The sequence below is a fragment of the Cyprinodon variegatus genome, unplaced genomic scaffold (genome assembly GCF_000732505.1).
Source record: "Cyprinodon variegatus isolate N-32 unplaced genomic scaffold, C_variegatus-1.0 Scaffold196, whole genome shotgun sequence".
NCBI classification, from domain to species: domain Eukaryota; kingdom Metazoa; phylum Chordata; class Actinopteri; order Cyprinodontiformes; family Cyprinodontidae; genus Cyprinodon; species Cyprinodon variegatus.
The window spans coordinates 705,352-729,329 of record NW_015150649.1 but is presented as its reverse complement, the minus strand read 5'-3'; the positions used below and the strand labels follow the sequence as shown (position 1 = coordinate 729,329).

General features: G+C 38.5%; 1 protein-coding gene across 1 annotated transcript; it reads left to right on the top strand.

Annotated features, from left to right (window-relative positions):
- The first annotated feature begins 2,353 nt into the window (after positions 1 to 2,353).
- Positions 2,354 to 16,507, top strand: mylip (myosin regulatory light chain interacting protein). Its single transcript, XM_015379600.1, has 7 exons — positions 2,354 to 2,581; positions 4,147 to 4,337; positions 11,036 to 11,221; positions 12,602 to 12,799; positions 12,900 to 13,064; positions 13,569 to 13,992; positions 15,179 to 16,507. Exons 1-7 carry the CDS (start codon positions 2,495 to 2,497, stop codon positions 15,371 to 15,373), a joined length of 1,446 nt encoding a protein of 481 aa, XP_015235086.1. The 5' UTR covers positions 2,354 to 2,494; the 3' UTR covers positions 15,374 to 16,507.
- Positions 16,508 to 23,978: the final 7,471 nt, after the last annotated feature.

The window sequence follows — 23,978 nt, the reverse complement described above, 5'->3', positions numbered from 1 at the left end:
ACATTCTAGTTTTTTTTTTACTAAATCGGAGTTTCATTTATTACTCAGTTATACTGAGGATTACTGAACAGAACATCTTCATTGAGATTTTACACCATGGCTCTTTATAGTTGTCTAAGTGCATCTTTGTCAAAGTATTCATGCTTATTTCAACTTTCATGTTCTTTTTATTTGATGTTGATTTTTTTTTGTTAATATAAATCTAAAATGGGTGCTCTGCATTTGCCTTTATCTCAGTTTACTCTAAGTTCCCCCCTAAAAAAATCTAGTGCAAACAATGGCCTTTAGAAGACGGTTGGTTATAATGGCACCTGAACTGATATATATATATAGATGTGGCACTCAGTCAGCCAGTTAAACCACTTCTAGTCACACACTTGACAAATCTGGCTTTTATCAATCGGAACTTTTTCTAGTTTACCAGAACCCAAAAAAAACATGTGGAACAAAGTGCGGTGTGACAGATTTTGAGCATATCTCAAGTCACCGTGTGGGCAGGAAACTGACAGTGCAGATGATTCTGAGCATACTGAAACCTAGTCCTGGAATCACTCTGCTGCCAGGAAGATTTCCATCAACAGGGACAGGGAAGATGTTCAGATTTGATGCAATGATAGACAGATTTACATACAGGGTGTTCTAGAGAGCAACATCTTACTAAAGGGAGTCAGACTAGGGAAAATGTTCACCTTCCAGCAAGATAACAACTCTGGACATATTTTCAGAGATACAAGTCAATGCTTTTAAAGCATATTCCTATTAAAGAATGACCCAATCCAAGGTCAGAGGTATATTAAATGAGAATATATGGCAAGACTAATGATATACCGTAATGCTAATGCTCTCTGTTTAAACTGACGCAGCTTGATCCATTTTACAAAGAATAATGGCCATTTTATTTATATAAAGCTGGGTGACACAAATTCCAAAATATTTGAAGCTGAAAGTTTATTAAAAGGTGGGACTAAAAGGTATGGAAGCATTTGTGGAGAAAAAAACAACAACTTTTCTTCAGTATAACAGTTATGTAATTGAAGTGGGTCTATGATAGGAAGTCCTGGTGAATTAGTATATGGATGTAAAGTTAGAAAAAATGATGGAGGCTTGAAATATTTTCATAAGGCACATTTTTTTTTTTTTTAAGGGTGTCCTTTTGTTATATCTGAATCAAACAGGCTAACCAATGAATGCAGCTGTGAAAAGAGTGCAAATATATTGCAGAGGCAGTCTGTCTCCACTCTAAATTGTTCTCTGGCAAACAAATGATAAGCTTGGCTGAATACCATGCCCTCCATGGTTTTAAGTGGAGGACTGCTCTTCCCTTCACTTTCCTTGGCTGGTTTGCCTTCATCGCAATGCAGTGCTGCTGAATAATATATGATAAAACAGTCACTGTTGTGGATGCAATGAGGCAGAACACATACTGAAATAAGGTCACAGAAATATTAGTTGCCAAAATTAGTAACACTTAAGCTCCATGGTTGGAAGCACTATTAACATTTTTTAATTCTCTGCAAATCACAAAAGACAGCGCCGCACTTTACAGGATAAAGTCTGAAATTGTTGCGTTTTTTATGAAAATGACAAATTTAGAAAAGATTAAAGCTGTTGTGTTCCTCAAGTACACTGGAAAAAAATCTAAATCTAGATTTGTCATTTTTTCTTAAAATAAGTGCATTTGTTCTTGGATTGAGGAGATAAAAGAGACATTTTGCCAATGGAACAAGACAATTTACACCTAAAATAAGAAAACACAATTGCATTGTCTTATTTCAAGTGCATATTATCTAATTATCTTAATATAAGAGTAAAAATACTAACTCCATTGGCAAACTCATCTTATTTACCTAATCAAATTAAGGGTAAATACACTTCATTAAGGAAATTTTAACTTATTTCTAGATCGTTTTTCCAGTGTAGTGACAGAGGGCTGGGGAGGAAGCAGGGCTAAATTGTAATGAAAATAAAATATTCATAAAAGCCTTGGGTTGCAGAAAAAAGGTGAAGTGGGAAGTTACCACGCAAGTACTGCAACTATTTTTTGAACCGTAACCTTATAAATGATTAACAAAAAAATCCTGAAAGCCGTTAAACTTACCCTGAAGTGCTCTGGATGGAATTTCTCATTTATTATTTTCAGGTGTGCATTCAAAAATTGCAACTGAGCCACCACTAGGGGGCAGACTGACTCTCAAACATGAAATAAACTAGATCCTCCACATTGCGGATGTAACAACACTTTCAATTGGCTAAGGCGGATTCCACGAGCGTTGATAAAGCGTTGATGATTGGATACCCGTTAAGTAGGCGGAGCTATAAGACTGTTTCATTGATATTACTTCCAGCTGAGGGGGAGCAGATTAGCCACAGTAGTGAACAGTGATGAGAAAGTGATGACGGCTTGATGTTTAGGTTTTTAAAAGAAGGCAAGAGAATCGTGTTCTTGTTTTAAAGGGTGGCTGACCAAAGACTTTACAAAACACGAAGCCAAAAAATGCTTTGCCACGTTACTCGCCCGGACTCGGTGGTGATGGAAGTGGAAGTTGACGCGAAGGCGAACGGAGAAGACTGTCTTAATAAGGTAAGACTGCTGTTAAAACATCTAATGCACAGATATGGTTTGTGTGGGACTTTTTAAAAAAAATAAAAAAGAATAAAACGCGCTGTCACATTCGGACGAAGCTGTTATTATGCCTTCCTATCTTTGAGTCTCCCTTTTTAAGCATTGTTGTGATTAATTTATTCTGTTAAGAATTGAACTTCCTATTAGAAAAACATACTTTTTTTAAACAGTTAAGTATTATTTGTGTTGTGAATATAAGTTTGTGTCGGTGCAGAAATGTTTTCACGTGTTAAACTCTTCCTGTGTTGCCAAAAGCAGATGGCTCCGGCAGAGGTTACTACAGGTCATTGTGTTTTGCACGCGCTCATCATTTAAACTCAGCCTTATTAGGCTTCAGCATCTGTGGGAAAACATGCTCCTTTAAACTAAAATGAGATTTTAACTAAATAGATCTTATAAGTTCAGGAACTCTTATGCTTTTAAATGGGAATATAAACAAACGTGTTGAAGCTATTCCACTCTATATGACTATGAAATTAAATGTAAAAATCCACTGGATTAAGTCTGGTTTAATCTGTTATTTTTTTTAAAGTTTCATGCCTCCATTAAAGTGATTAATTGAAATTAAAAAGCATTTTCTCTTTTTACCATTAAACTATTTCCACACCATGCTTGCTGAGTTATAACTCATAAAGTTGTCACGGCTCGGTTTAATGCCTCATAGTGCATGAAACCAGTTTTTCAGACTGTAAAATCGTCTAAATTCCTGGCAGATGGGTTTGTTTTTACTGATCTATAAATGGCTGCAGGTACCATCACTTTTAGTTCCCTCCATCAGGTCCATATTCTCACTAAAAACAAATTTCCTCGAAGCAAAAGAAACTTCATGGATTATTTAATAAGAATATGTATTGATTTAGGCTTAAATAATTGATCAAAAACAACTTGTAAGCTCTGTATTGAAAGGAAATGTAAGGTCAGACTAAATAAAACATTTTCTACCCTCTTAGTTCTCTTATGTTGGTTTTTAATTGATTTCATTTTAGTTTAATCTGTACTTGACTCCTGCTGTATTGCTGAGTACTGTGAAGTTTAGAAAAGCAGCATGTTGTAAATTGTTATGCATCTTAATGTGGTATAAGCTTTGCTGTCAAACAATTTAATTAGGATTAATCTGGATCTAAACTGAATTTTATTTGGGTCCCTCTCTGCTAAAGAAGCAGCAGTTGCCTCAGCTTTGCTTCTACTAAAATAAAAATGGCGTATTTTGTATGCAGGGCATATTCCCAACTTGCTGCCAGTAACAAATGGGTATTATCTCTGCCTGCAGGCTTTCTAGAGATGTTCTCCTGTTGTTATGTACGACATGACCATCCGTGCTACGGTTAGGGGTGGGATAGATTTTGATGAGCCTCCTTGAGAGGATTTGAGTTGTATCCCTTAGAAGTAAACCTTCTAGAATCACAGAGGTTACTCGATATGTTTGCAGTCTCCCTCTTTTTGCCTGGTTTGTCTGTTTAATGTTGGTTTTAATGCAGATTTTTCCCTTTTTGTGATCGAATCTCCTTTTTACCTCGTTGCAGGTTTGCAGAAAGTTGGGCATCATTGAAGTGGACTACTTTGGGTTGCAGTTTACTGGCAGCAAAGGAGAGAATTTGTGGCTGAATCTGAGGAACCGCATCTGCCAGCAGATGGATAACGTGACACCCTGTCGGCTGAGGCTGCGGGTCAAGTTTTTTGTGGAACCCCATCTCATCCTGCAGGAGCAGACAAGGTATGGCTGATGTTTCTGGTTGTGATAAGCGTTCCTTACTGAAATATGCAAATCGTTTTTACATTTCTCAATCCAAACATTGAGTTACAAATGTTTTTTATTTAACTTTATAAAAGTTTTAACCGGTTAATTTGGCGAAATACACTTGAGGTTGATGTAACTTGTTTTGCTGGGAACACTTTGTTTTGGGTATTGAAAAAAACAAAACCAAAACCAAAAAGCCAGTTCATTATCTGATCACTTTGTTTCCAACGCAGTGGAAATGCCCTTTAGTAACCTCTCTCTCTGAGCCCGTCTGAGTTTACTATAGGTCATTCTGATGAAGCATCGGGCTTGAAATGTGATCCAGCAGCTCTGAGGCTGTGTTGCTCTCAGGCTCCCTGCCTGCCCCCCAGGGACCATATGGGCTCTCTAGCAGTCAGGACCCCTTGTCTCTGCTCCCATTGAACTGGAAATAACTTTTGGTTTTGATTGTAGGGATTTTTAGTTAAACAAAAGACCCCTCTTTAACCTTTTTGTCTTGTCACATATGGTTTGGAAATAGGCTAGTGTATGGGGACTTTTTCTTTCCCTTCAAGGTATTGTTTCAGAGGAATGTGTCGTCATTGCAGCTGTGCCTGACTCACTGGGTCGTTCTTTTTGTTTTCATATATTTTCACTTAATTACCTTAAAGCACATGTACAGATTTGTTAAAACTGCATGAGCTCATGAAAAAATGTCCCCATTGATGCTTGAGTATGATATTTAAAAAAATAGTTATGATCTGATAATGGTTCTTTTTCTTTTTGCATAGCTCAATATACCCCATGTTGCTGCTAATATTACACTCTCCATTGCAGCACTGACAGTTTCACATTGCAAAACTTAAGCTAATTATATGAATCAAAGGGGAAAGTGAAAAATCTAATCAGCAAAGCGCCCCCCTTCTTTTGCACAACTTGCCCCTGAGTTAATTAAGCATAAGTTGTGATTTGGATCAACGCTCACCCAGATGCTGGTTTGCTTTCATCCACCTCACCTATTTGGAAACATCGACTTTCTTCTTTGTATTTGTTTGACACCGGCTGACTACTACATCCTATTCAGCACACATTTTCTTTGTTTGCACTAGCCCATATTTGGCAGCATTTGAGGAGAGAGTCGGGGGGGCAGGGGGTGACACTTGGCTGCCTGCTCTCTGACCTTCACTAGATTAGAGGTGGCTATCTAGATAGCTGATGTTTGCTGAGAACATTGGGTTGTTTAAAACCATCACATTAAAGGCGTGAAGCTGCTGCATAACTGTGAAATGGATGCATTGATCTGCATTTCCCAGCTGCATGCGGGTCTGGTTTCATGCAAGCAACCTCAAATCAGATGTCGTGTATATTTTTTTTTTTTTACCTGATGGTATATTTTTTTTTATGTATCTTTAAGAAAAAACAAACGTATCGCCTTTTTCGGAAGCCTATTTGTTGTAACTCCTGTTGCAGCTTCTGCCGTCACCTTTCACCCAGTTCAGTTACAGCGCTTCCCCACATGAGCTGGTCTGACAGCAAGATGAGTGGACGTGACTCATGAAACAGATCAGGCTAGACATTTACTTGCCTGTAGGCCACTTTCCATGTAGTTTTGTCATCTTCTTGGTAAATGCATATGTGATCTGTTTCGTTCTTTTATGTTTACATGCATGTGCGCTGGAAAAAAACAAAAAATAACATTGCTGCAGTTTATTAGCAAAGCTAGTTTCATTGTGAATCGGGTGGCCATTACTGATACACCCTTATATGCCTGCTTGCATAACTTGCCAAATCACATAGAGCTGCTTATATAAGCTGCCACGTAAAGCCCCACTGGTCACTTTAGAGCTCGAACAGATTGAGGTTTATTCTCAATTTAACATTTGGATAGGAGCTGGTAATGCAATGATGAAAATTCATGGTGATAATTTTTTTTATGGAGGGTTTTATGATTTGTAACAGGTTTTATTTGTATTCCCTGTAAAATAATGCAGATCCTTTTTTTTTATTTATTTATTTATTTTTTTTCATTTTTGCTGTTGCCAACATTGGATCACCTCCAGCTAAGGTTTCTGTGGCAGCTGTCACTCCTGAAATGCCCCACATAAGCTTATTATATTAAGAGCCTCTTTTTGCCCACTCATTTCTACTTTTTTTTTTTTTATCCATTTCATTTCTTGCTTTAAACACCTTTTAAAGAAAAAATTATCACATTTTCTTTTTCACTCCAACATCATGCTTGTTTTATAAATTCCATTTTTGCCAAGAAACCAAGATTGAGGTGATTTTAATATCAGATTTTATCATCTTTGTTTAAAAGGGGGAAAAAAAGATCAATCAACTCTTTTTTTTTTTTTTTTTTTTTTTTTTTTTTTTTTTTTTCTGGTCAAAGGAAACTGACCGCCAACCCTCAGTGACCACATCCATTATTTGCATCACTAAACACTCTAGAGACTCCTAAGATTTAAATATGTTAAACATTTTCTTTCTTTATTGGTAACATTTAACACTCTGTCCAGGCAAGCATTCGGGCGCCTTAAAATTACGTTTTGCATGAGACCTTATTGCAACGCCTTTGCACTAAAACTACTTTAAACTTAAACTAAGAGAGAAACGTGCCTAGAATGTCTTTTGACAAAAAAAAAGCCTGCCCTAAACTGCATGGAAAATTGAGCAGATGCATTTTTTTAGATCTGTCATGGGACGGCATCATCTATTATATAAACTCAAACAGGCCAAATACTGAGATGACTCGTTTTGTCTCTGGTCTTGTGACAGGTTATCGATCTGAAGAAAAGCTCTTTGAATCATACAGACAGAGCCGTATGAGATACTTGTAGTATTAAAATGTCACAAATTGACTTTGTGGTATTAATGCATAATAAACAGTATATTATTGAATTTGATATTTGCTTATGTTTATACAGATTAGCTAATATTTTCATCAGCTGTAAAAACATTAACCTGCTAATTTCCATAAATCTAAAGAACATCAAATTAAAATAATTTGTTTAAATTATGCCATTCCATTTGATTTCTAGTAAAAGGTTTACTATGCTGATGTTGGCAGATTATTTAGCTAGCCTGCCATCTACTAACCTTTATTGTAAAATGATGCCTTTTTATTGGTGGGTTTTATTTCCACTGCATGACTGTCGTGTTTTTGAAACTGGAACCATTTCCAAATACCGAGAGAACAATCCAGTGTCCCTCTTTCAGTCAACCGTCCAGAGTGCAGCAAATGATGCAGAGCTTTGCAGCATTTTCTGCAGAACCAGATCCTGGTAATCTGTTCTGGCCCCGTGTGTACACACCATGATCTCACCAGCCTTTAAGATCTTAGAGCTGTCAAAAACATACCTTCTATGTTTAAATGAAAATGCTTTTCTCACGCACTTCTGAAATGTTTGATTTTTTTTTTGTTTTTTTTTACTCTCCCGGTACTGAGAACTTGCAGTTTTATTTATTCAACAACACAACCTTGGCTGTAATTATGGTTTTACTAGCCTGTGACCCATGCAGCTCACAAATGGCCTCTTTGTTTTATCGCTACGTGGCTTTTCACTTCAGTTTGTCACAGTGCAAAAGCACATGTGTTAAACAGTGCCTGGAATTAATGTGGCTCTACTTTTATCTTCAGTTGCTCATTTACACGTTTCTTCACACTCCACCCACAAGTGTTCCAGAAGTTGTTGAGCAGAGGTAACTATCGGTCATTGACTGGGAGTAACCTCGCTGCTCAATAGCTGCTAGCAGCAAGTTATTTGACTAGCTCACAAACCACATTGTTGGGAGTCCAACCGCTGTGGTTAGAAAGTCGAATGCTGATTGGCTGAATGTAGAGCGGTCTTTGAAGCAGCGGTGTTGAGTTTCAATTTGTGGGGACTCTTTGTTCCTCTGTTTTAAAAACTGACTTTCTCAGTTTGACAGTAAATAGGGGCAGAAAACAGTAAAACAAGGCACCGCTTACAGACGGTTGAGTTAATCTTTTATTTTTGTGTTGTTTTGGAAGCGAACATGCAGAAATGTAGGCATCTGAATCTAAAGCCTTAGGCACTTGCAGGCAGAGGAAGAAAAAAAAGTAACCTGAGTACTTGCATTCTTGTGGGACTTTAAATCTTATGCCCTCTAATGAATTATCCTATTAAAACTTTAATTGTGCTTTATCTCTTTAAAGGATAACACGGTGAACAGTATACTCCAGTAAAAGTAGGGCAGGAGGCTCTGGCCTCAACACAGACTGAATGCCAGGAAGTCTGTGTTGTGTTGCAGGCTGCCTAGAGAATAAAGGCAACGCTGTGACTGTAAGAAGTACACGTGTGCATGTTTTTCTCAGAACATTGCTTCTTGATCCTGTAAATAAAATAACTGGGCCATGAAGAGAAGAAACTGATTTGTTCTGCTTTATTGCGAGCAAAGTTTAGAGACTGGGTGAGCCAGTTATTCATAGCATTGCTCACTCCATTAAAAATGGCTGGAAAATAACTTTATAGCTGTTATTTCCTTAATACTATGGAAAGTTGCATAAAAAAAAAAAAAGAGATAATTAAGTCTGTTCTGTACCATTTGAAGAAAATGCTCTCACACCAATCTGTTTTAGATTTTTATACTTGGTGTTCAAAGTGTCCGACTTTGGAAGGAGCCAAAGCATCAGTGTACCACCCAGTCTTTGTATTTAGCACCGTAATAGAATAGAATAACCGCTCATGGTATTGCAGTATTTAGATTCCCCCTTTTTAGGGCACAGTGAGATTAAGAGGTGCTAAAACAATAAAGCTCTTTATGATGGGGCTTTATCTAGTTGTGACAAAGTCTGCTGATCTAACTTTTATTCCCCTTGGTTTTGATAGTAATCTCTTGCCCTAAATAAAAAAAAATAAAAAATATGTGTGTGTGTATATTAATATCCAAAGCTGATACTACATCCCATGTTTTAAGTTTCCATTAAGTTGAGGCAAATATCACACAACAGTGTAGGGACAAGTGAGTAGGTGGCACTGATTCTTTAGTACCTGATATTCTTTAGAAAGTTCTGGCTGTGTTATTTTTATCATTTAAAATATATCTAATTATGGAAATGGTATAAATGAACTTCATTTATTTTTTTGTTACTTGTATGAATCTAAATTAAGAATCTCATGGCTTTTTGGCAGAACCACAATTTGTTCCTTGACTTCATAACAAGATTTGTAAGAGTTTTGTTTATCTGATTATCTCTGCAGCAGGGCCCTGAAAGTGGATTTTTTTTTTTTGTTTATTTCTCCAAAAAATGTGCACATGTATATTGCAAGTCAGAAGTTGAACAGTAACCATGGGTAATTTCAGGCTTGTCAGAGATAACACTCATTCTTTCCGTTTCCTGAAACTAAACCCTGGTCTGTGACCAATAGTAACCTTGTCAATCTTCATGTGAACTAGAGTAACCTCTACGTCTTGCCCTGTAGTTACCTTTTTAACCAACAACCTGTTGTAAACTCCCAGTCAGGTTGGCCCCTATTGTTTGCATCATGCAGGTATTTCACGAGCGGCGCTCCGTCACATGTTGCCTGCTGGGCCTCATACAATGGAGCTCAGTGTTTGTGTGTTGGAGGGAATGGGATGTTTAACACCATATCAAAGCCCTGTTTGTTATGCCTGAGGCTACTCGGCCATGGGGGCTTGGCTGTTACAGTCTGGCTCTTGCAGAGTTCGGTGTGCGCTGACATTGTTTGTGTGCCTCTCGGCTGCTGTTGATGCTACTTGGAAGCTCTTGGTTGAGGTGTGTCCTTGTTGTGATGTGAAACGGTTGTTTAGTCACGAGGTGTGGGCTTGCTAATCCTGTAAGATGACAAAAGGGACAAAACAACTTATGAATTTCCGAGTTTCATCTTCCTTAAGATGTATTTTTGTTTTACAATTTTAAAACTTGATGAGCGAAGTGCTGCTTTTCTAAGACTTTTTGATGACCCCCCTGTCTTAGTATGACCTGGTTTTGCAGAAATGGAAAATATTATTAAACCCATCATGCTTCTGAGCTGTTTAGCCCAGGGGGGTGGTTTCTTTTTAGATGAAAAACGAAGCAGGTCAAGGCACTGTTATTTCAAACTGCTGCAACAAGATGTTGATGTAGTAAGATGGTAAAAGGGTTTTAAAGTGGAGTTCACAATGCAGGCAGGTTAAGACGGGCCTCTAATCCTCTTTAGGTTACTGAGGCATAGGTCATCTGACTGAAGGATGTGCAAGGCTACCTAACGTCTGTTTTCCTTAAGATATACGTAATGATTTAGTCAGTCAGTGTGTTGCTTCTGTTGCCTCCTGCAGCTAGAAGTTGTTCCCAACATCTTCTGTTTGAAAACAATGGAAAGGCCCACCGTTTTCTCAAAAGAGGCTGTTTGGTGTTCCCATCAGGATTTCCAGGCACAGTTTTTTTTTTAAAGTTGTACCTTTTAGGGACTGGAACAGTTAAGCAAAACTATCCGTAAGATTAAAAAAATATTTTAAAAAGTGAAATTGGGGAAATTAGTCTAGTGTTTCCTCCTTTACATGTTCTGTAAAACTCTTACTTTCTGGGATGAGATGCTAACCAGATGTAGAGTATTTAGTGGAAGTGGGCTAGGAAGTGAAACTGGACTGTTTTTACTTTGACTCTGTTTAAAGTTATAACCAAGAAGACTGAACATGCAGGCTCATGTTCTCCATTTTGTGTTTGTGTTCCTCAGACACCTGTTCTTCATGCATGTGAAGGACGACCTCCACAGTGGACACCTTCGGATGTGCTCCGAACAGGCAGAGGAGCTAAGTGCTCTGCTGGCACAGGCAGAGTTCGGAGACTACAACCAAAACACGGCTCAGTACTGGTATTCAGAGTTGTGTGGAGAGGAGCCAGACACTGCTACCATGAACAGGTACAAACCACTCGGTCCAACTCAGAGACTTGACAGAAATCTGTGCAGTGAAAGCAATAAGCTGCTGTGATCAACTTTTAGTTTAATTACAACCATGACCTTCTTGAGGCCGTCTGCCTACTGTAACATGTAAAAGCAAATTGAATAAACTGCATGACGAGAGTAAAAAGCTTATGTAGGGTTAATGACAGAACCATTTAATCACATGCTCTATAAAAAAAAAAAACAGCCAGAGCCACTGAACAAGCACAGCTGCTGACAAGAGATCAGATAACGTCTATTTTTGCATCCTACCTCTGGCAGATCTTCTGCTGCAAAGCTTTATCTATTAAGCCACTGTTTTTGTGTGAAAACATGAACTCTTGTTGCATAACTGTCAAACAAGAATGAAACTCATCGCTCCTACTGTCCCTCAGTGGTTATTCATGTCTTTTACGTCTGTAGCTCTTTTCAAGTCATGATATTAGTTTTAGCTGCTCAGTTTACACCAACTTATCTTCTGAATGTTCTGACATTTATCTCCACCTTAGGCTTAATGCCGCACAGTTTGTCTCAATTTCTTTTTTTCTGAAGGATTCAGGCTAAAAGAAGCTTTTTGGCACTGGTCTGTATGACGATCATGTGAATTAACCTTGAGCATAATTAGACAACATCACTTTATTTGCACAAAGAAACGGCAAATGAAAAAGGTTGAGTTTCTTTTAGCCAACATTTGACTTATTAGGTATTCTATATTGTTGCAAACACAATTGCTAACCTTGATATAAAGCTATTATTAGCTTGTTAATAAGTTGCAGTATTGTTCCTGTTGCCTACCAGCAGCCGGTGTTCTGTCAGACCAGCAAATTTATTTATCCCTTTAGTTTTGTATGAAAAATACACTTTAAACTACTTCAATGGGTGTCATGTACAAACAAACTATTTAATTGCTTTTTGGCGTTTTGAAGCGTATGGCGATCTGACCTTAAATTGTTTTTGTACCCGACTAAAGGCATACACGCCCGTTGACGTAATTTAAAGTCACAAATCTGACATCTTGCGCATGCGTATTGGCAATAGGTATACTGGTATGACGGGGTATGTTGATTTGACTAAACAGCGGCTGCTCTAACATGCTACAAGTTCAACCAGTTTTATACCAAGTTGGTTTAAAACTGGTTGCTGTTTAGCTTTCACAACAGATTTTCATTAAACATTCCAATAGATTCCTTTAAAACGTATAACCAGCTGTGTGCATCAAAAGATGCTGGGAGGACTTCCTCACTCTTATGCTTTATATACTAAGGGTCTTGGTCAGTTGCATTCTTAAGCCTTTTAGTGTAAATAATCTAAGTTGATCCAGCTTTTTCCTCACTGCTTTGCACTTTATTTCTCCTACAGCATTGTCTCCAGACACAAAGCTTTAGAGGGTTTCAGCCAGGCCTCAGTAGAGTACCAGGCCCTGCAGCTCATCTCTGCCTTGGAGCATTACGGCGTGGAGTGGCACTGGGTTCGGGATGCAAATGGTCAGCGCTTGGCTATTGGAGTCGGGCCAGAGGGGATCGCCATTTGTAAGGAGGACTTCAGTCTAGTTAACAGGTAAATTCGGCCATAATATCACAGATATACATTTGACATCCCTTCTTTAAAAATGTCACTTCTTACAGTTAAATATGAATTTCTTTTTTTCTTATTTTAGAGTGAGCTATCCCATCATCCAGATTGCCACGCAGTCGGGGAAAAGTGTCTACCTAACTGTAACAAAGGACACAAACGACAGCGTTGTTCTTTTATTCAAGTTGATCAGCAACCGGGCAGCGAGCGGTCTGTACCGAGCCATCACAGAGACGCACGCCTTCTACAGGTGAGATCAGCTCAACCGTGACCGTACTCAACCCCAGGCTGCGCCGCGATGGTTAAACTAACAAATGTCCCTTTTGATGAATACATTGTCACAGAACCGGTTTGAGTCATGAAAGATAAGCCTGGAAATAAACTTTATCTTTAAGCCAAGAAAACGCCTAGCATTAATTTTTAACCCTGCTGCTCTGCTTATTGCTGACTTTAATATGGTTGTTTGGGAGCAGTCTGTTAGTCATTCACCTAAAGAAGTGAACATTTGCCAGTAAAACATGACTGATGGTGATAAACACTCAGATGAGCACAGTGTCATGCATCCTTACACATTTACTAGATGTCATGTGAAGGCATATTGAAGCCAGGGAAACGGGTTATTGTCCCAAAACTGTTAACAGAATATTATTCCATAAAACTGGAAGTATTGAATAACTGAAACTAAATTTTAGCTTCTAAATTTTGAGTTGATTTGCATGTCAAAAATGCTAATCACATTTATTTGTCTCCTCAGGTGTGATACAGTTACCAATGCAGTGATGATGCAGTACAGCAGAGACTTTAAGGGCCACCTGGCTTCTCTATTCCTGAATGAAAACATCAATGTGGGCAAGAAATACGTCTTTGACATCAGAAGAACCTCCAAGGAAGTGTACGATCACGCTCGCCGTGCGCTGTACAACGCTGGCGTTGCAGACTTGGCGTCCCGCTCGGAGAGCAGCCTGCGCTCTTCTCCTTCCAGCTCCCCATCCAGGGACAGCCAGCAGGACAAGGAGCTGGACTGCAGCAGCTGCCAGCAGAGCCGTGCCCTGCAGGAACGGCTGCAGAAACTCAAAGAAGCCCTGCTGTGCATGTTGTGTTGCGAGGAGGAGATAGACGCAGCTTTTTGTCCCTGTGGCCACATGGTGTGCTGCCAGAACTGTGCAAATCAGCTGCAGGTGAGACTGCTCTCTATTCTTGGAGATGTTGATTAACTTTCTAAGTGCTGTGAATGAAAAAGCTTTTTATATTAAAGCTATGCTCACTTTGCTCTGGCTCAGTTTATCACTCTTATGCTGAGATTTTGCAATTTCCCTAAAAGATTCTAATTACGTTTCAGCTCCTCGGTCTTATCCTTTTATGGTGCTTTTAACAACTTCCAGAGGCTTGCTTAAACTCTCGATGAACTGATTGTCCCCTCATTTAATCAGCTAAATGCGTCCGTCTTTGTGAAGGCTGATTTTTGTGCACGTGTGCGAGAGAGTTTGTCTTCTAAAGGGATTACAGCAGCCAGGCAAATCTCACCATTAGCTGAGCTGGAAACATGACCCAGCTACTGTAGGGGGGAATGAGTTGGCCACAGGAAGAACGTCAAACTTGTTTTAGTTTTTACCCTTCCTAATGCTTTGGAATACACTTCTGGGAGCAGCATTTACCTTAGTCTTAATTGTGTTTACTGTCAATAATGCAACTTGGGAGGTTTATGATGATTATCAGTAGCACAGTTATGGTTTAGAACGACAAGAGATTTTTTTTTTTCTCCATTCAGTACTAAGGCTAAGATGTATAGAGCCATGCAAAAGTTTTCCTTTCGGGTGAAAAAATGAAATGAGTGTTGTCAGCGTTTATCACAGATGAGACAGATTTTTTGTTTTTATTTGAATAGCTAGCATATGCAGATCCTGACATTTGTGCTCGTTCTGCAAAATCAGTGAAGCTCCAAAGGATTTACAGATTCACTGAATTCAGGACTGAACTCCACCTCATTAGTTTAAGTGAAGTTAGTGAAGTGAGTTAGACATTTCCTGGGGTTTCCTTGCGCTTTGATTCTCATTTGAAATTTAAGTCCTTTCCAGGAAAAGATTGATTCAGTTTGGTAATTGGTTGCACTGCATTGTATTGGTGCAAAGTGGGCTAGAGAGGCATACAAAATTCACTTAAACTGAGTTAACTTTTGCCTACTGTTGATATTTAGTGTCTATGAGCTTTTACCAGATGAACCCCTTCACAAGCTTTAATAAAAATACCATTTTTATTAAAGCTTGTGAAGGGCTGTTGGTTATGAAAGCTTTAAACCACTGGAATTGAAATTCATGTGTTTAGGACTTGTGGATGAATGACTAAACGTTGTCTCCCTTCCCTCAGCTGTGTCCGGTGTGTCGGTCAGAGGTGGAGCATGTCCAGCACGTCTACCTGCCCACCTGCACCAGCCTCCTCAGCCTGACGCTAAACGACAACCACCATCACCGCAGCAGCGTTCCCACTCCCATCCACAGGGACACAGACTCTCCCGACAGCTGCTCCACCACGGAGTATGAACACAAGCTCTGCCATGCGTAAAGACTTGAGAAACTCCCCACAACTCCACTATGGACACTTTAAACTCCAGCAGCAGAATTTCACAAAGAAACATGCCTCATTAATTCATACTCCACACCTTTGGATTACTCCGAGCATTTTTATTTTTATTTTTTTCCCACATTGTCAAACACCCCAGTTGGATTCTTTTTTTTAGATCTTGCTCTTATTGTTAAATTATGGTATCAGTTGATCTGATACTGAATTATAATCATTGCAGTTGTTTTTTTTTCAATTGCATTTCTTGGCTCATGGCTCCAGAAATCTTTTTTTGTTTTTTAAGAGTAGCTAACCATGATGGTGGTTTGATTTGTAAGTTATATTTTAATGTTTCTGAATTTTTTTAAAACTCTTGTTTTACTTTACAGATTTTATTTTGGGGTTTAGGAGAGCGCGTTGGAGTTTTGTCTTTTTTTTTTTTCTCCCCAAACACAATAAGGAGTATTTAGACTAAGCATCCTTGCTGCCAAATACATTTCTGGATACTAATTGGTTATAAGAGGCAGTAAGAGCACCACGCTCTTGTCCAACACTCCCTGAACAGTTTAACTCCAAAACTCTGCTTAATTATAGAGTAAAATATGGAAACTGGTTCTTACAGAAACTAAAATTGGCCCAAAGTGCAAGCTGCTTCTTCTAAATAGTCTGTGATAAATTTGTCTTCAGGATTTTATTAGTTTATTTTCTTGGATATTTTAAAGGGTACTTGGAGATATTTGTGCAATACTTGCTTGTTTCGCCAAGCTTTTCGTCGTCTGTTTTATTTAAATTCAAAGACTATTTAATGCAAAAAGTGTCACTTTATAAAGTTTTTCATGTCCATTGGGAGGTTTTGCCATAATGTAGCAGCAAACCTTTTCTTTTCCTTTTCTTTTCAACTTTTTTTTTTTCAGACATTTTGTATTTCTTATAAAGAAAAATGTAGTTTCTGTAATGTGGACAAGGTTGAGTTCAGTCACTGCAGGGGGAGGACTTTAGTTCTCTCAATAGTGATTTGTTTCTGTTTTCTGAAGCAAATGCCAGAGTTTTCTGTAAATTAACTCAAAGTGAAGGCTTTTTTTTGTGAACACTTTGCTTTTTAAATATGAGAAAGTATTAATAAAGATTCTTTTTTTTTTTTAGAAAAAAAACGAATCTCAGTCACTCTTTCATGCTGCCTTGTGGAGAGTCTTGAATATTTAGTGCTGAGGGGAGAGTATAGGTCCACATCGATCAGAGGAAATTAAAGTTTTTCATTGAAGAAAAACACCTTTTTGTAGATTCTATGAATAGGTTTTAAGTTATACATGCACGTTAAAATCTCTGAAACGAATCCAACTGGTTTCTATTTTTCAATTGAATATAGTTCTGGGAATGATGTCTCAGAGCTACATGACAGCCCAACAGATTTTCTGTCAGCAGACCAAAATGACTGTTGCCATAAAGGTTCAGCTTTGTATTTTTATATGGAAATTTATTGAAAATTATTTTGGGATCAAAATTGAATACAACAGAGCGGATAAAAACTAAGAGATGGAAAGAGACAAGATAGGGTTCCTGAAGAGGGAAAATTAAAATGTCAAATCGACAACAAACCCTTGAGGTGAAATGAATGTAATTGGTTTCATTTTTTTCAAATGAAGATTCTAAGTTGTCATTATTTCCGATATTGGACTGAAGAGTAAAATAATTGTACTGCAGTTCCCAAATAATGTAAAGAATTTCAGAATTAAATTGGTATATTCTATTTGATCTTACTCTTAATTCTGATGAGAGTCCTTTATGCTATATATAAAATTATCTTCCTCTGCAGGTTTATTCCTTTTTCACCTCTGCTAGTTGAACACCTGGGCGAAAGAACTTCCTACCGATTTGATTAAGGTTATGTCATTCCCCCAATTTACATAAAGGTTGACTCAAACATGTCCCGTGCTGGCCTGCTGCAGGCTATAAAACTGCCTTTAGTGATTGTTTCACACCTAATCATACATATGCTGCTAACATAACCGTTAGCAACCCCAAAAAACTATTGGCTTAACATTGGGCTTATGTTTACGGTTAAAGTCATGTTTATACTTTTAGGCATCTTTTGTTTGGATCTCAACATTTTGTTCTCTCATTCAACCATATATTCCCTTTAGTCATGGAGATGTTTTTAATATCTTTCCAGCTAAAATACTATTCCGATAGAAACAACTGAAGTATTTCATACATCCATCCATCGTCTATAACTGCTTGACCTTGCAGGGTCAAAAGGGAGCTGCTACCCAACCTTATTGCCTCTGTTGATTAAAATTGACAGCCATCGGTGGACTCTGAGATAAATCTGTGGAAGAGTCTAATATATAAGCTATCGATTTGTCTGACATGTTCACTCTTCTGCCCCCCCTTCTGTCCACGACCTTCCATGTGAAAGTCCCTTTTTTCATTACCGTTTTATCTTTTATCAGAAATCACTGGCATTTGGCAAACTTCAAGGACACTGATAGTTTGAAGAGTGAAATCAATTAGAGAAATCTCTGTGATTTTTCGGTCAGCGATGAAAAAGCCTCAGATATCTTCTATCTGTTCAGTATATACCAAATTACAGCACTGTAAAAAAAAAAAAATCGTACTATTCTGTAATGGCCTTTACAGAATAAAACTGTGGAGAAGCATGGTGAGGTTATAAAACCAAGACACATATATATATATATATATATATATAAGCTGTGTGTATATGCTGTGTCACTTAAAAGCATAAACTGTATTTCAGTTTAACTTTTCAGTAAAATTTCAGGACACTGGATAAAACTGATACCAGTTTAGACGACGCATGTAGAGCTCATTTAAAAAGTATTTTTAAAGCAGATAGGAGGAAAAAACAAGGTAAGAACATCCTTGAATATTTTAGAATCTATTTCACGAACTGCTAGACTTCAATCTAGGTCTGTTAACCACACAATAGCACCTCCTGAACTGCTGTTGCGGTTCATAAACCAGCTCGTCATCCCTGATGGAAAAAGAACATTCGTTGCCCTCCTTATCTGAGCCACTCCAAGAGAAAGCAAATCAAATTTTTAAGTCGTTATCATTTAAGTCATGCCAAGAAAAAGAACATCAGAGATATTCTCCCTCCCACTGCCATGCGGTTTTCCCATCTGCTGGGCGCAGTGACAGAGACAAGGGATACACGTCGTAGATAAGTTTCCTCAGGGCAAACGGGGCCCACTTCCAAACCAGCGTCGTCGGCTGGTAGCTGAACGCAGGATGAGACGGGCTGAGACAGCCCACTGTGGCTCTGGGAGTGTTAATGAATGTTTGTACACACATCTGGCTTCCTTATGGACAACCACATCCTCATGCTGAGAATTATTCATGTTGATAAGAGCAAAACCTGCACACTTTACATGATTAGGCATACTGGAGAAAAATATTTACAAATTCTGTAAAAACTTTCACTCTAAAAATAAACATGTTACCTTTTATTTCAATCCCTGACATAAAATCAGATTTCACTTTTACTGTTTTAGGTCAGTTATGGCTACCAACCTCATTGTTATATGCTTAATGCCAAAATTATGAGAAGAACCATTTTTAGGATATCATTGCATTTACTTTAAGAGGTTTTAAATCCCCTATAGTGAATGAATTATACCTATATGGAGCTATGGTCTTATAGATATTTAGAAGTCCAAATAATAATGGCATGGATTTGTGCACTTCTGGTGAATTTACTTAAAACACTTGACTTTAATAGAGTCACACATGTATTAATCGAAGGGAACCTCAAATACACTGCAAAAAAATGAAATCTAAAGTCATTTTTTTCTTAGAATAAGTGCATTTGTTCTTGAATTGAGGAGATAAGTGAGACAATTTGCAAATGGAACAAGACAATTTACAAAGTGATTGCATTGTCTTATTTCAACAGCATATTATCTAATTATCTTATTTAAAATTTAAAAAAAAAACATTCCATTTGCAAATCATCTTATTTACCTAGATTAGTGAAGGGCAGATAAACTTAGTTTAAGACATTTTTACTTATTGCTAGACTGTTTGCAGTTGTGCTTCTTGTGAGATATGTAAGAAAAACATAAAAAAAAAAAAAAGCTAAGACATATAAAGATAATTGAGAGCCTCCACAGGTCTGCTTCATCCCTTCATACTTCTAACAACCTGAAGGAGCAATATTCTTTTTCAAAAAATCTGAAGTAAAATTGGAATGTGCGGCTATCATACCATTTGTTTGATACAATGTGAACTTGATGTTAAAGCTGGTAAGACGCTGTTCTTATGCAGCAGCGAAACAAATCCTGTACCAACATGAATTAAAAGGCTGTTCAGCCAGAAAGAAGAAATCCAAAAACAACACAAAAAAAGCCAGATTTGGAGCAGGTACAAAGATCTTAACTTTTACATTTGAAACCCAAATAAAAAGGTTAGGTTATGAAGACCATAGATTTATTTAGAGGAAAAATGAGGTCGCTTGCAATCGTCCAAACAGCGAGGAATGGGGGGTGCTGTTATGCTGTGTGGCTAACATTGTGTGGAAACATCTTAAGATGTCAGCCAGGAAGTAAATCCTTAGAAGTGAAATGGGCAGTGATCATTAAGGATACTATCTGTGATCAAGAAAACTTGTGAGCAGAGCTGAAAATGTGTATGAGGAAGACTGCAGAAAAAATCCCAGTAAACTATTGTAAGAAACTTATAGGAAGGTCCCCAAAATCCCAGAAGAGATGTTGCTCAACTGCTGGTGTCTGTATTCTGCCATTTCACAAATAGATATATTGCTTATAGTTTTAAATAACCTAAGATAATAAATTATGAGTCTGATTTACAGTCAGACAGGGAGAAAAAAAAAACGTTTATATTATATCTGTCTAAGTAAATGTATTGTTTAAACTGTGTTAAATACATTTTGACTAAAGGGATATTTTGGTTTTGATAAGATTTTTTTTTGTATCTGAGCAAAATATACAAATAAAAAAAGTTTCCAGATAAGGATTGTTTTTCTCCCTGCCCAGTTCCAGGCAGCATGGCCTAGATAAATCAGTCACATGATGTGAAAAAGAAGTTGTTTTTCACATCAAGAGACTGATTATATGGCACTTTGTCTGTAAAAAAAAAAAAAACTTTAGTTAAACATTAGTCAAACATTATGAGTGACCCTGCATGTAATAAAACCTTCATGTCCATGGCCTATGAAGACTTCTCCTCACTTAACTTTGAACCACTTCCTTCAGCGGTGCACCTGGGACTATTCCAGAATCTGCTACGACAACCTGACACAGAATACGTGAAGAACGCAGCTGCTGTGTTCTCTTATCTTTTCCGTTGGCAGAAAAGGTTCTAAAGGGCTGACATCTTATCAGAGCTGCTTAGCTCGGCATGCATGAGTCTGAAGAGCAGTGGTTTGTTAATGCTGCAGCAACCTTATCTCCTGCATGTAGACTATTTAAATCTTATCAGGTCTACTATGATTATCCTAGATTAGATGTCTGAGTGTCCGCCATGATTTTATACTTTTACTGCATAGTCTATGTACCTGCATCAACCAAATAAATCTATAGATATGATTATTCTGAGTTAAAATGATATATATGTATAAAATGGGAAGCTAGGTATCATAATCAACAGATATTTTAATCTTTAATTTTATATCTAAACACCATATCAGTTCACATTTAAAATAATATTTTTAGGATTTACTCTTAAAGGTTTAGATCAGATGTTCTTTCATCTTTAAAGACCAATAATTCTGTGGGCAAAAAGATTCAATTGCCTGCGTTCAGCTGCTTCCTTCACTGACTGAATACTAACATGTTCAGTTAGGAAACAATGCATTTATAAAGTGAGGAGTTACACCAGCTTTTTTTTTAAATACTGTATTTTCTGATGCATCACTACTTCTTCTCTTTTGCTTCTGTGATTTTTCAGTTCATCAATCTGTTGAATTGTTAGTTTGTTTTTTTACATCAGTGAAAGCTTGGAGAAGTTCTCCCACCACAGCACACATATTTTACAAAGAAACATCCAGTTGCCAGGAAACACTTCACCAAAGGCTGTGACCCCAGTGTTCATTCTGGCTTCATTTAGCTGATATTCGCTTGGACTATGCTGACATCTAGTGGTTAAACCCTCACAGAGCAGTCTGTCGGTTTGGTCTCATTTTTAGTTGGAAAAACACACATCTCACACTGGAGAACTTCACCTCTGCATTTAACCTATCCCCCTGGGGAGCAGTGGGCTGCCATTGTGCAGCGCTGGGCAGGTTTTGCTCAGGGACCCAGAGTGGAGGCTGCAGGGATCGAACTTGCAACCTTCTCAGAGCACAAGCTCACTACGCACTGCTCTGACCACTAGGCCAACACTCCCCTTGAAAACTAGAAATATTGCAAATTGAATACTCTATAACCTCAGCAATAGTTTTATTTTGGGATGTGATTATTTTTAGTATTATTATTCAGCTGTTTTCTTCAGTAATGTTTAATATTTGCTATTTTTTATCACTTTATAAGCTATGTCTCATCCTCAAAACTTTAGGAATAACCACAAACATTAAATTCATTTTGAAAGCTTTTCTTTTTAGGACTTTACAACAGTTTCCAAACATTGCCGTGAAAAACATCCAAATAGCCTCCTCAGATGCCAGGGAAGTTTATTTTGGGAGGCACAATTCAGTATAAAGATGATTCAAAGTCCTTGACATGAATTAAACAATAAAAAAGAAGAAAAAAAAGCTGAATAAAAGAAACAAGTAAAACAGTTTCACCACAACCTTAATGATACCTCAGTTAATGGTTAACCTTCAACAGTCCAAGGCAGTTATAAAAAAAATGGATTTTTAACTTCGACTTCAAAGAACGCATTCTCTCAGCACTTTTACAGTCTTCTTGGAGTTTGTTCCAGATAGTGAATCATAGGAACTAGATGCTGCTTCTCCATGTTTGGTTCTAGTTCTGGGTGTACAGAGTAGGCTCAGTAACAACCTCAGAGGGGGCTTGGAGCGCCCGCTGAGGGCTCTTAGAGGCTTGGAGCGCCCGCTGTGGGGCCTTGGACATGAACTCTCACTGGGCTCAGGGGTATGTTTGCATGTTCTCCCTGGGCATGCTTCCTCCCACAGTCCAACAACATGACTGTTAAGTTAATTGACTTGTCTAAATTCTCCTTAGGTGTGAGTGTGTGCATGAATGGCTGTTTGTCTCTGTGTTGCCGTGTGATGGACTGACGACCCGTCCAGGGTGTACCCCGCCTCTCGCCCATTGACTGCTGGAGATAGGCACCAGCACCCCTCACGACCCCACCTGGGACAAGTGTGTCATATAATGGATGGATGGATGGATCTGTTTAGAAGAGAAGGTAGCCTGTATATTCCACTCAGCTAAAGCTAGGTAACATGTCTGAAGAAAAAAAGTTTTGAGTTCTGGATCAGTCTGTAGTGCCCTCTTTACTTCAGCAGCTGTGGCCCGCCTCCATGGGGGGCTGATTGTGGGTAGGACATAAAGCTTTTCTCTTACGAGTCTTAAAACTTCACTTGCCTTTTCCGCTGGGTCCATCTTGGCTGGTTTCTTCTGTCAGGTTGGGTGGAGGTTTTAAGGATCGAATTGCAGAGAGGAGTAAGCACGGATGAGTTTGGATGGTTTAATGTAAGTCCAAGGGAAAACAGAGACAAAAATCCAAAATACAAAAATACTGAAAACCAAACAAAACCAATAAATATCAGGAAAAAATACTTGAGGGAAGCAAGAGACTAGGAAGCAACTAACACATCTACAGCACACACAAGAAACCAGCACTGAATGAAGGCTCTGGTGCTCTTTTAAGCCCAGCACTATGATTATCAAGATACTTTCACCTGTGAAAGAGATGCACAACTCTCACTAACCCACACACAGCAACCCTGACAGTACCCCCCCTTAAAGGGCGAATACCAGACGCTTTGGAGTCAAAAAACATACCCGCAAAAAAGAAAAGAAACACAAAACAACCCACCCAGGGTGGGCGGTCGGGGGCCCAGGAAGGAGGGCAGGAAACAAAACAAAACCCAGAGTCCAAAACAAAAACATCAACGACTAGAGGTGGCCAACGGTGAGGCAGTGTCTCTGGAGGCCAGTCGTGAGGCCGGAGGTGATGCAGTCTCTGGAAGCTGGCGACGACGAAGGAGGAACCTTGGTGACCGCTGACTGCGGTGCTGTGACACCATCCTGGAGAGAAATATCAACTGTACTGCTGCCATCAACACTTTTTTTTTATAGATGTTGGTAATCAGCCTATTTTTCAGTGTAGTCCTGTTTCTCTGACCGTGACTGGCTGGATGTTCTCTCTTCATTTCGTCTGCCTGTCTATGTGTTTCCTGGACAGGGCTGCTTTTTACAGCTGCTTTTTGTATCTCTGCTTCTGTCTCCGTGAACCCCAGAAGGCCTCGGCAGATGGCCGCTCACACTGAGCCTGGTACTGCTGGAGGTTTCTTCCTGTTAAAGGTTTTGTTTTTTCCTCTCCACTGCAAGGATGCTTATTGTGAGGGATTGCCTTTGAGTCAATGATTCGATGCATCCATCCATCCATCCATCCATCCATCCATCCATCCATCCATCCATCCATCCATCCATCCATCCATCCA

Bases quoted from the DNA above. Each gene is read 5' to 3' on its own strand.
- mylip (XM_015379600.1), top strand. From the start codon at position 2,495: ATGCTTTGCCACGTTACTCGCCCGGACTCGGTGGTGATGGAAGTGGAA. The intron at 4,338-11,035 runs GTATGGCTGATG...TGTGTTCCTCAG, and splicing joins ATCCTGCAGGAGCAGACAAG to ACACCTGTTCTTCATGCATG. The intron at 11,222-12,601 runs GTACAAACCACT...TTTCTCCTACAG, and splicing joins GACACTGCTACCATGAACAG to CATTGTCTCCAGACACAAAG.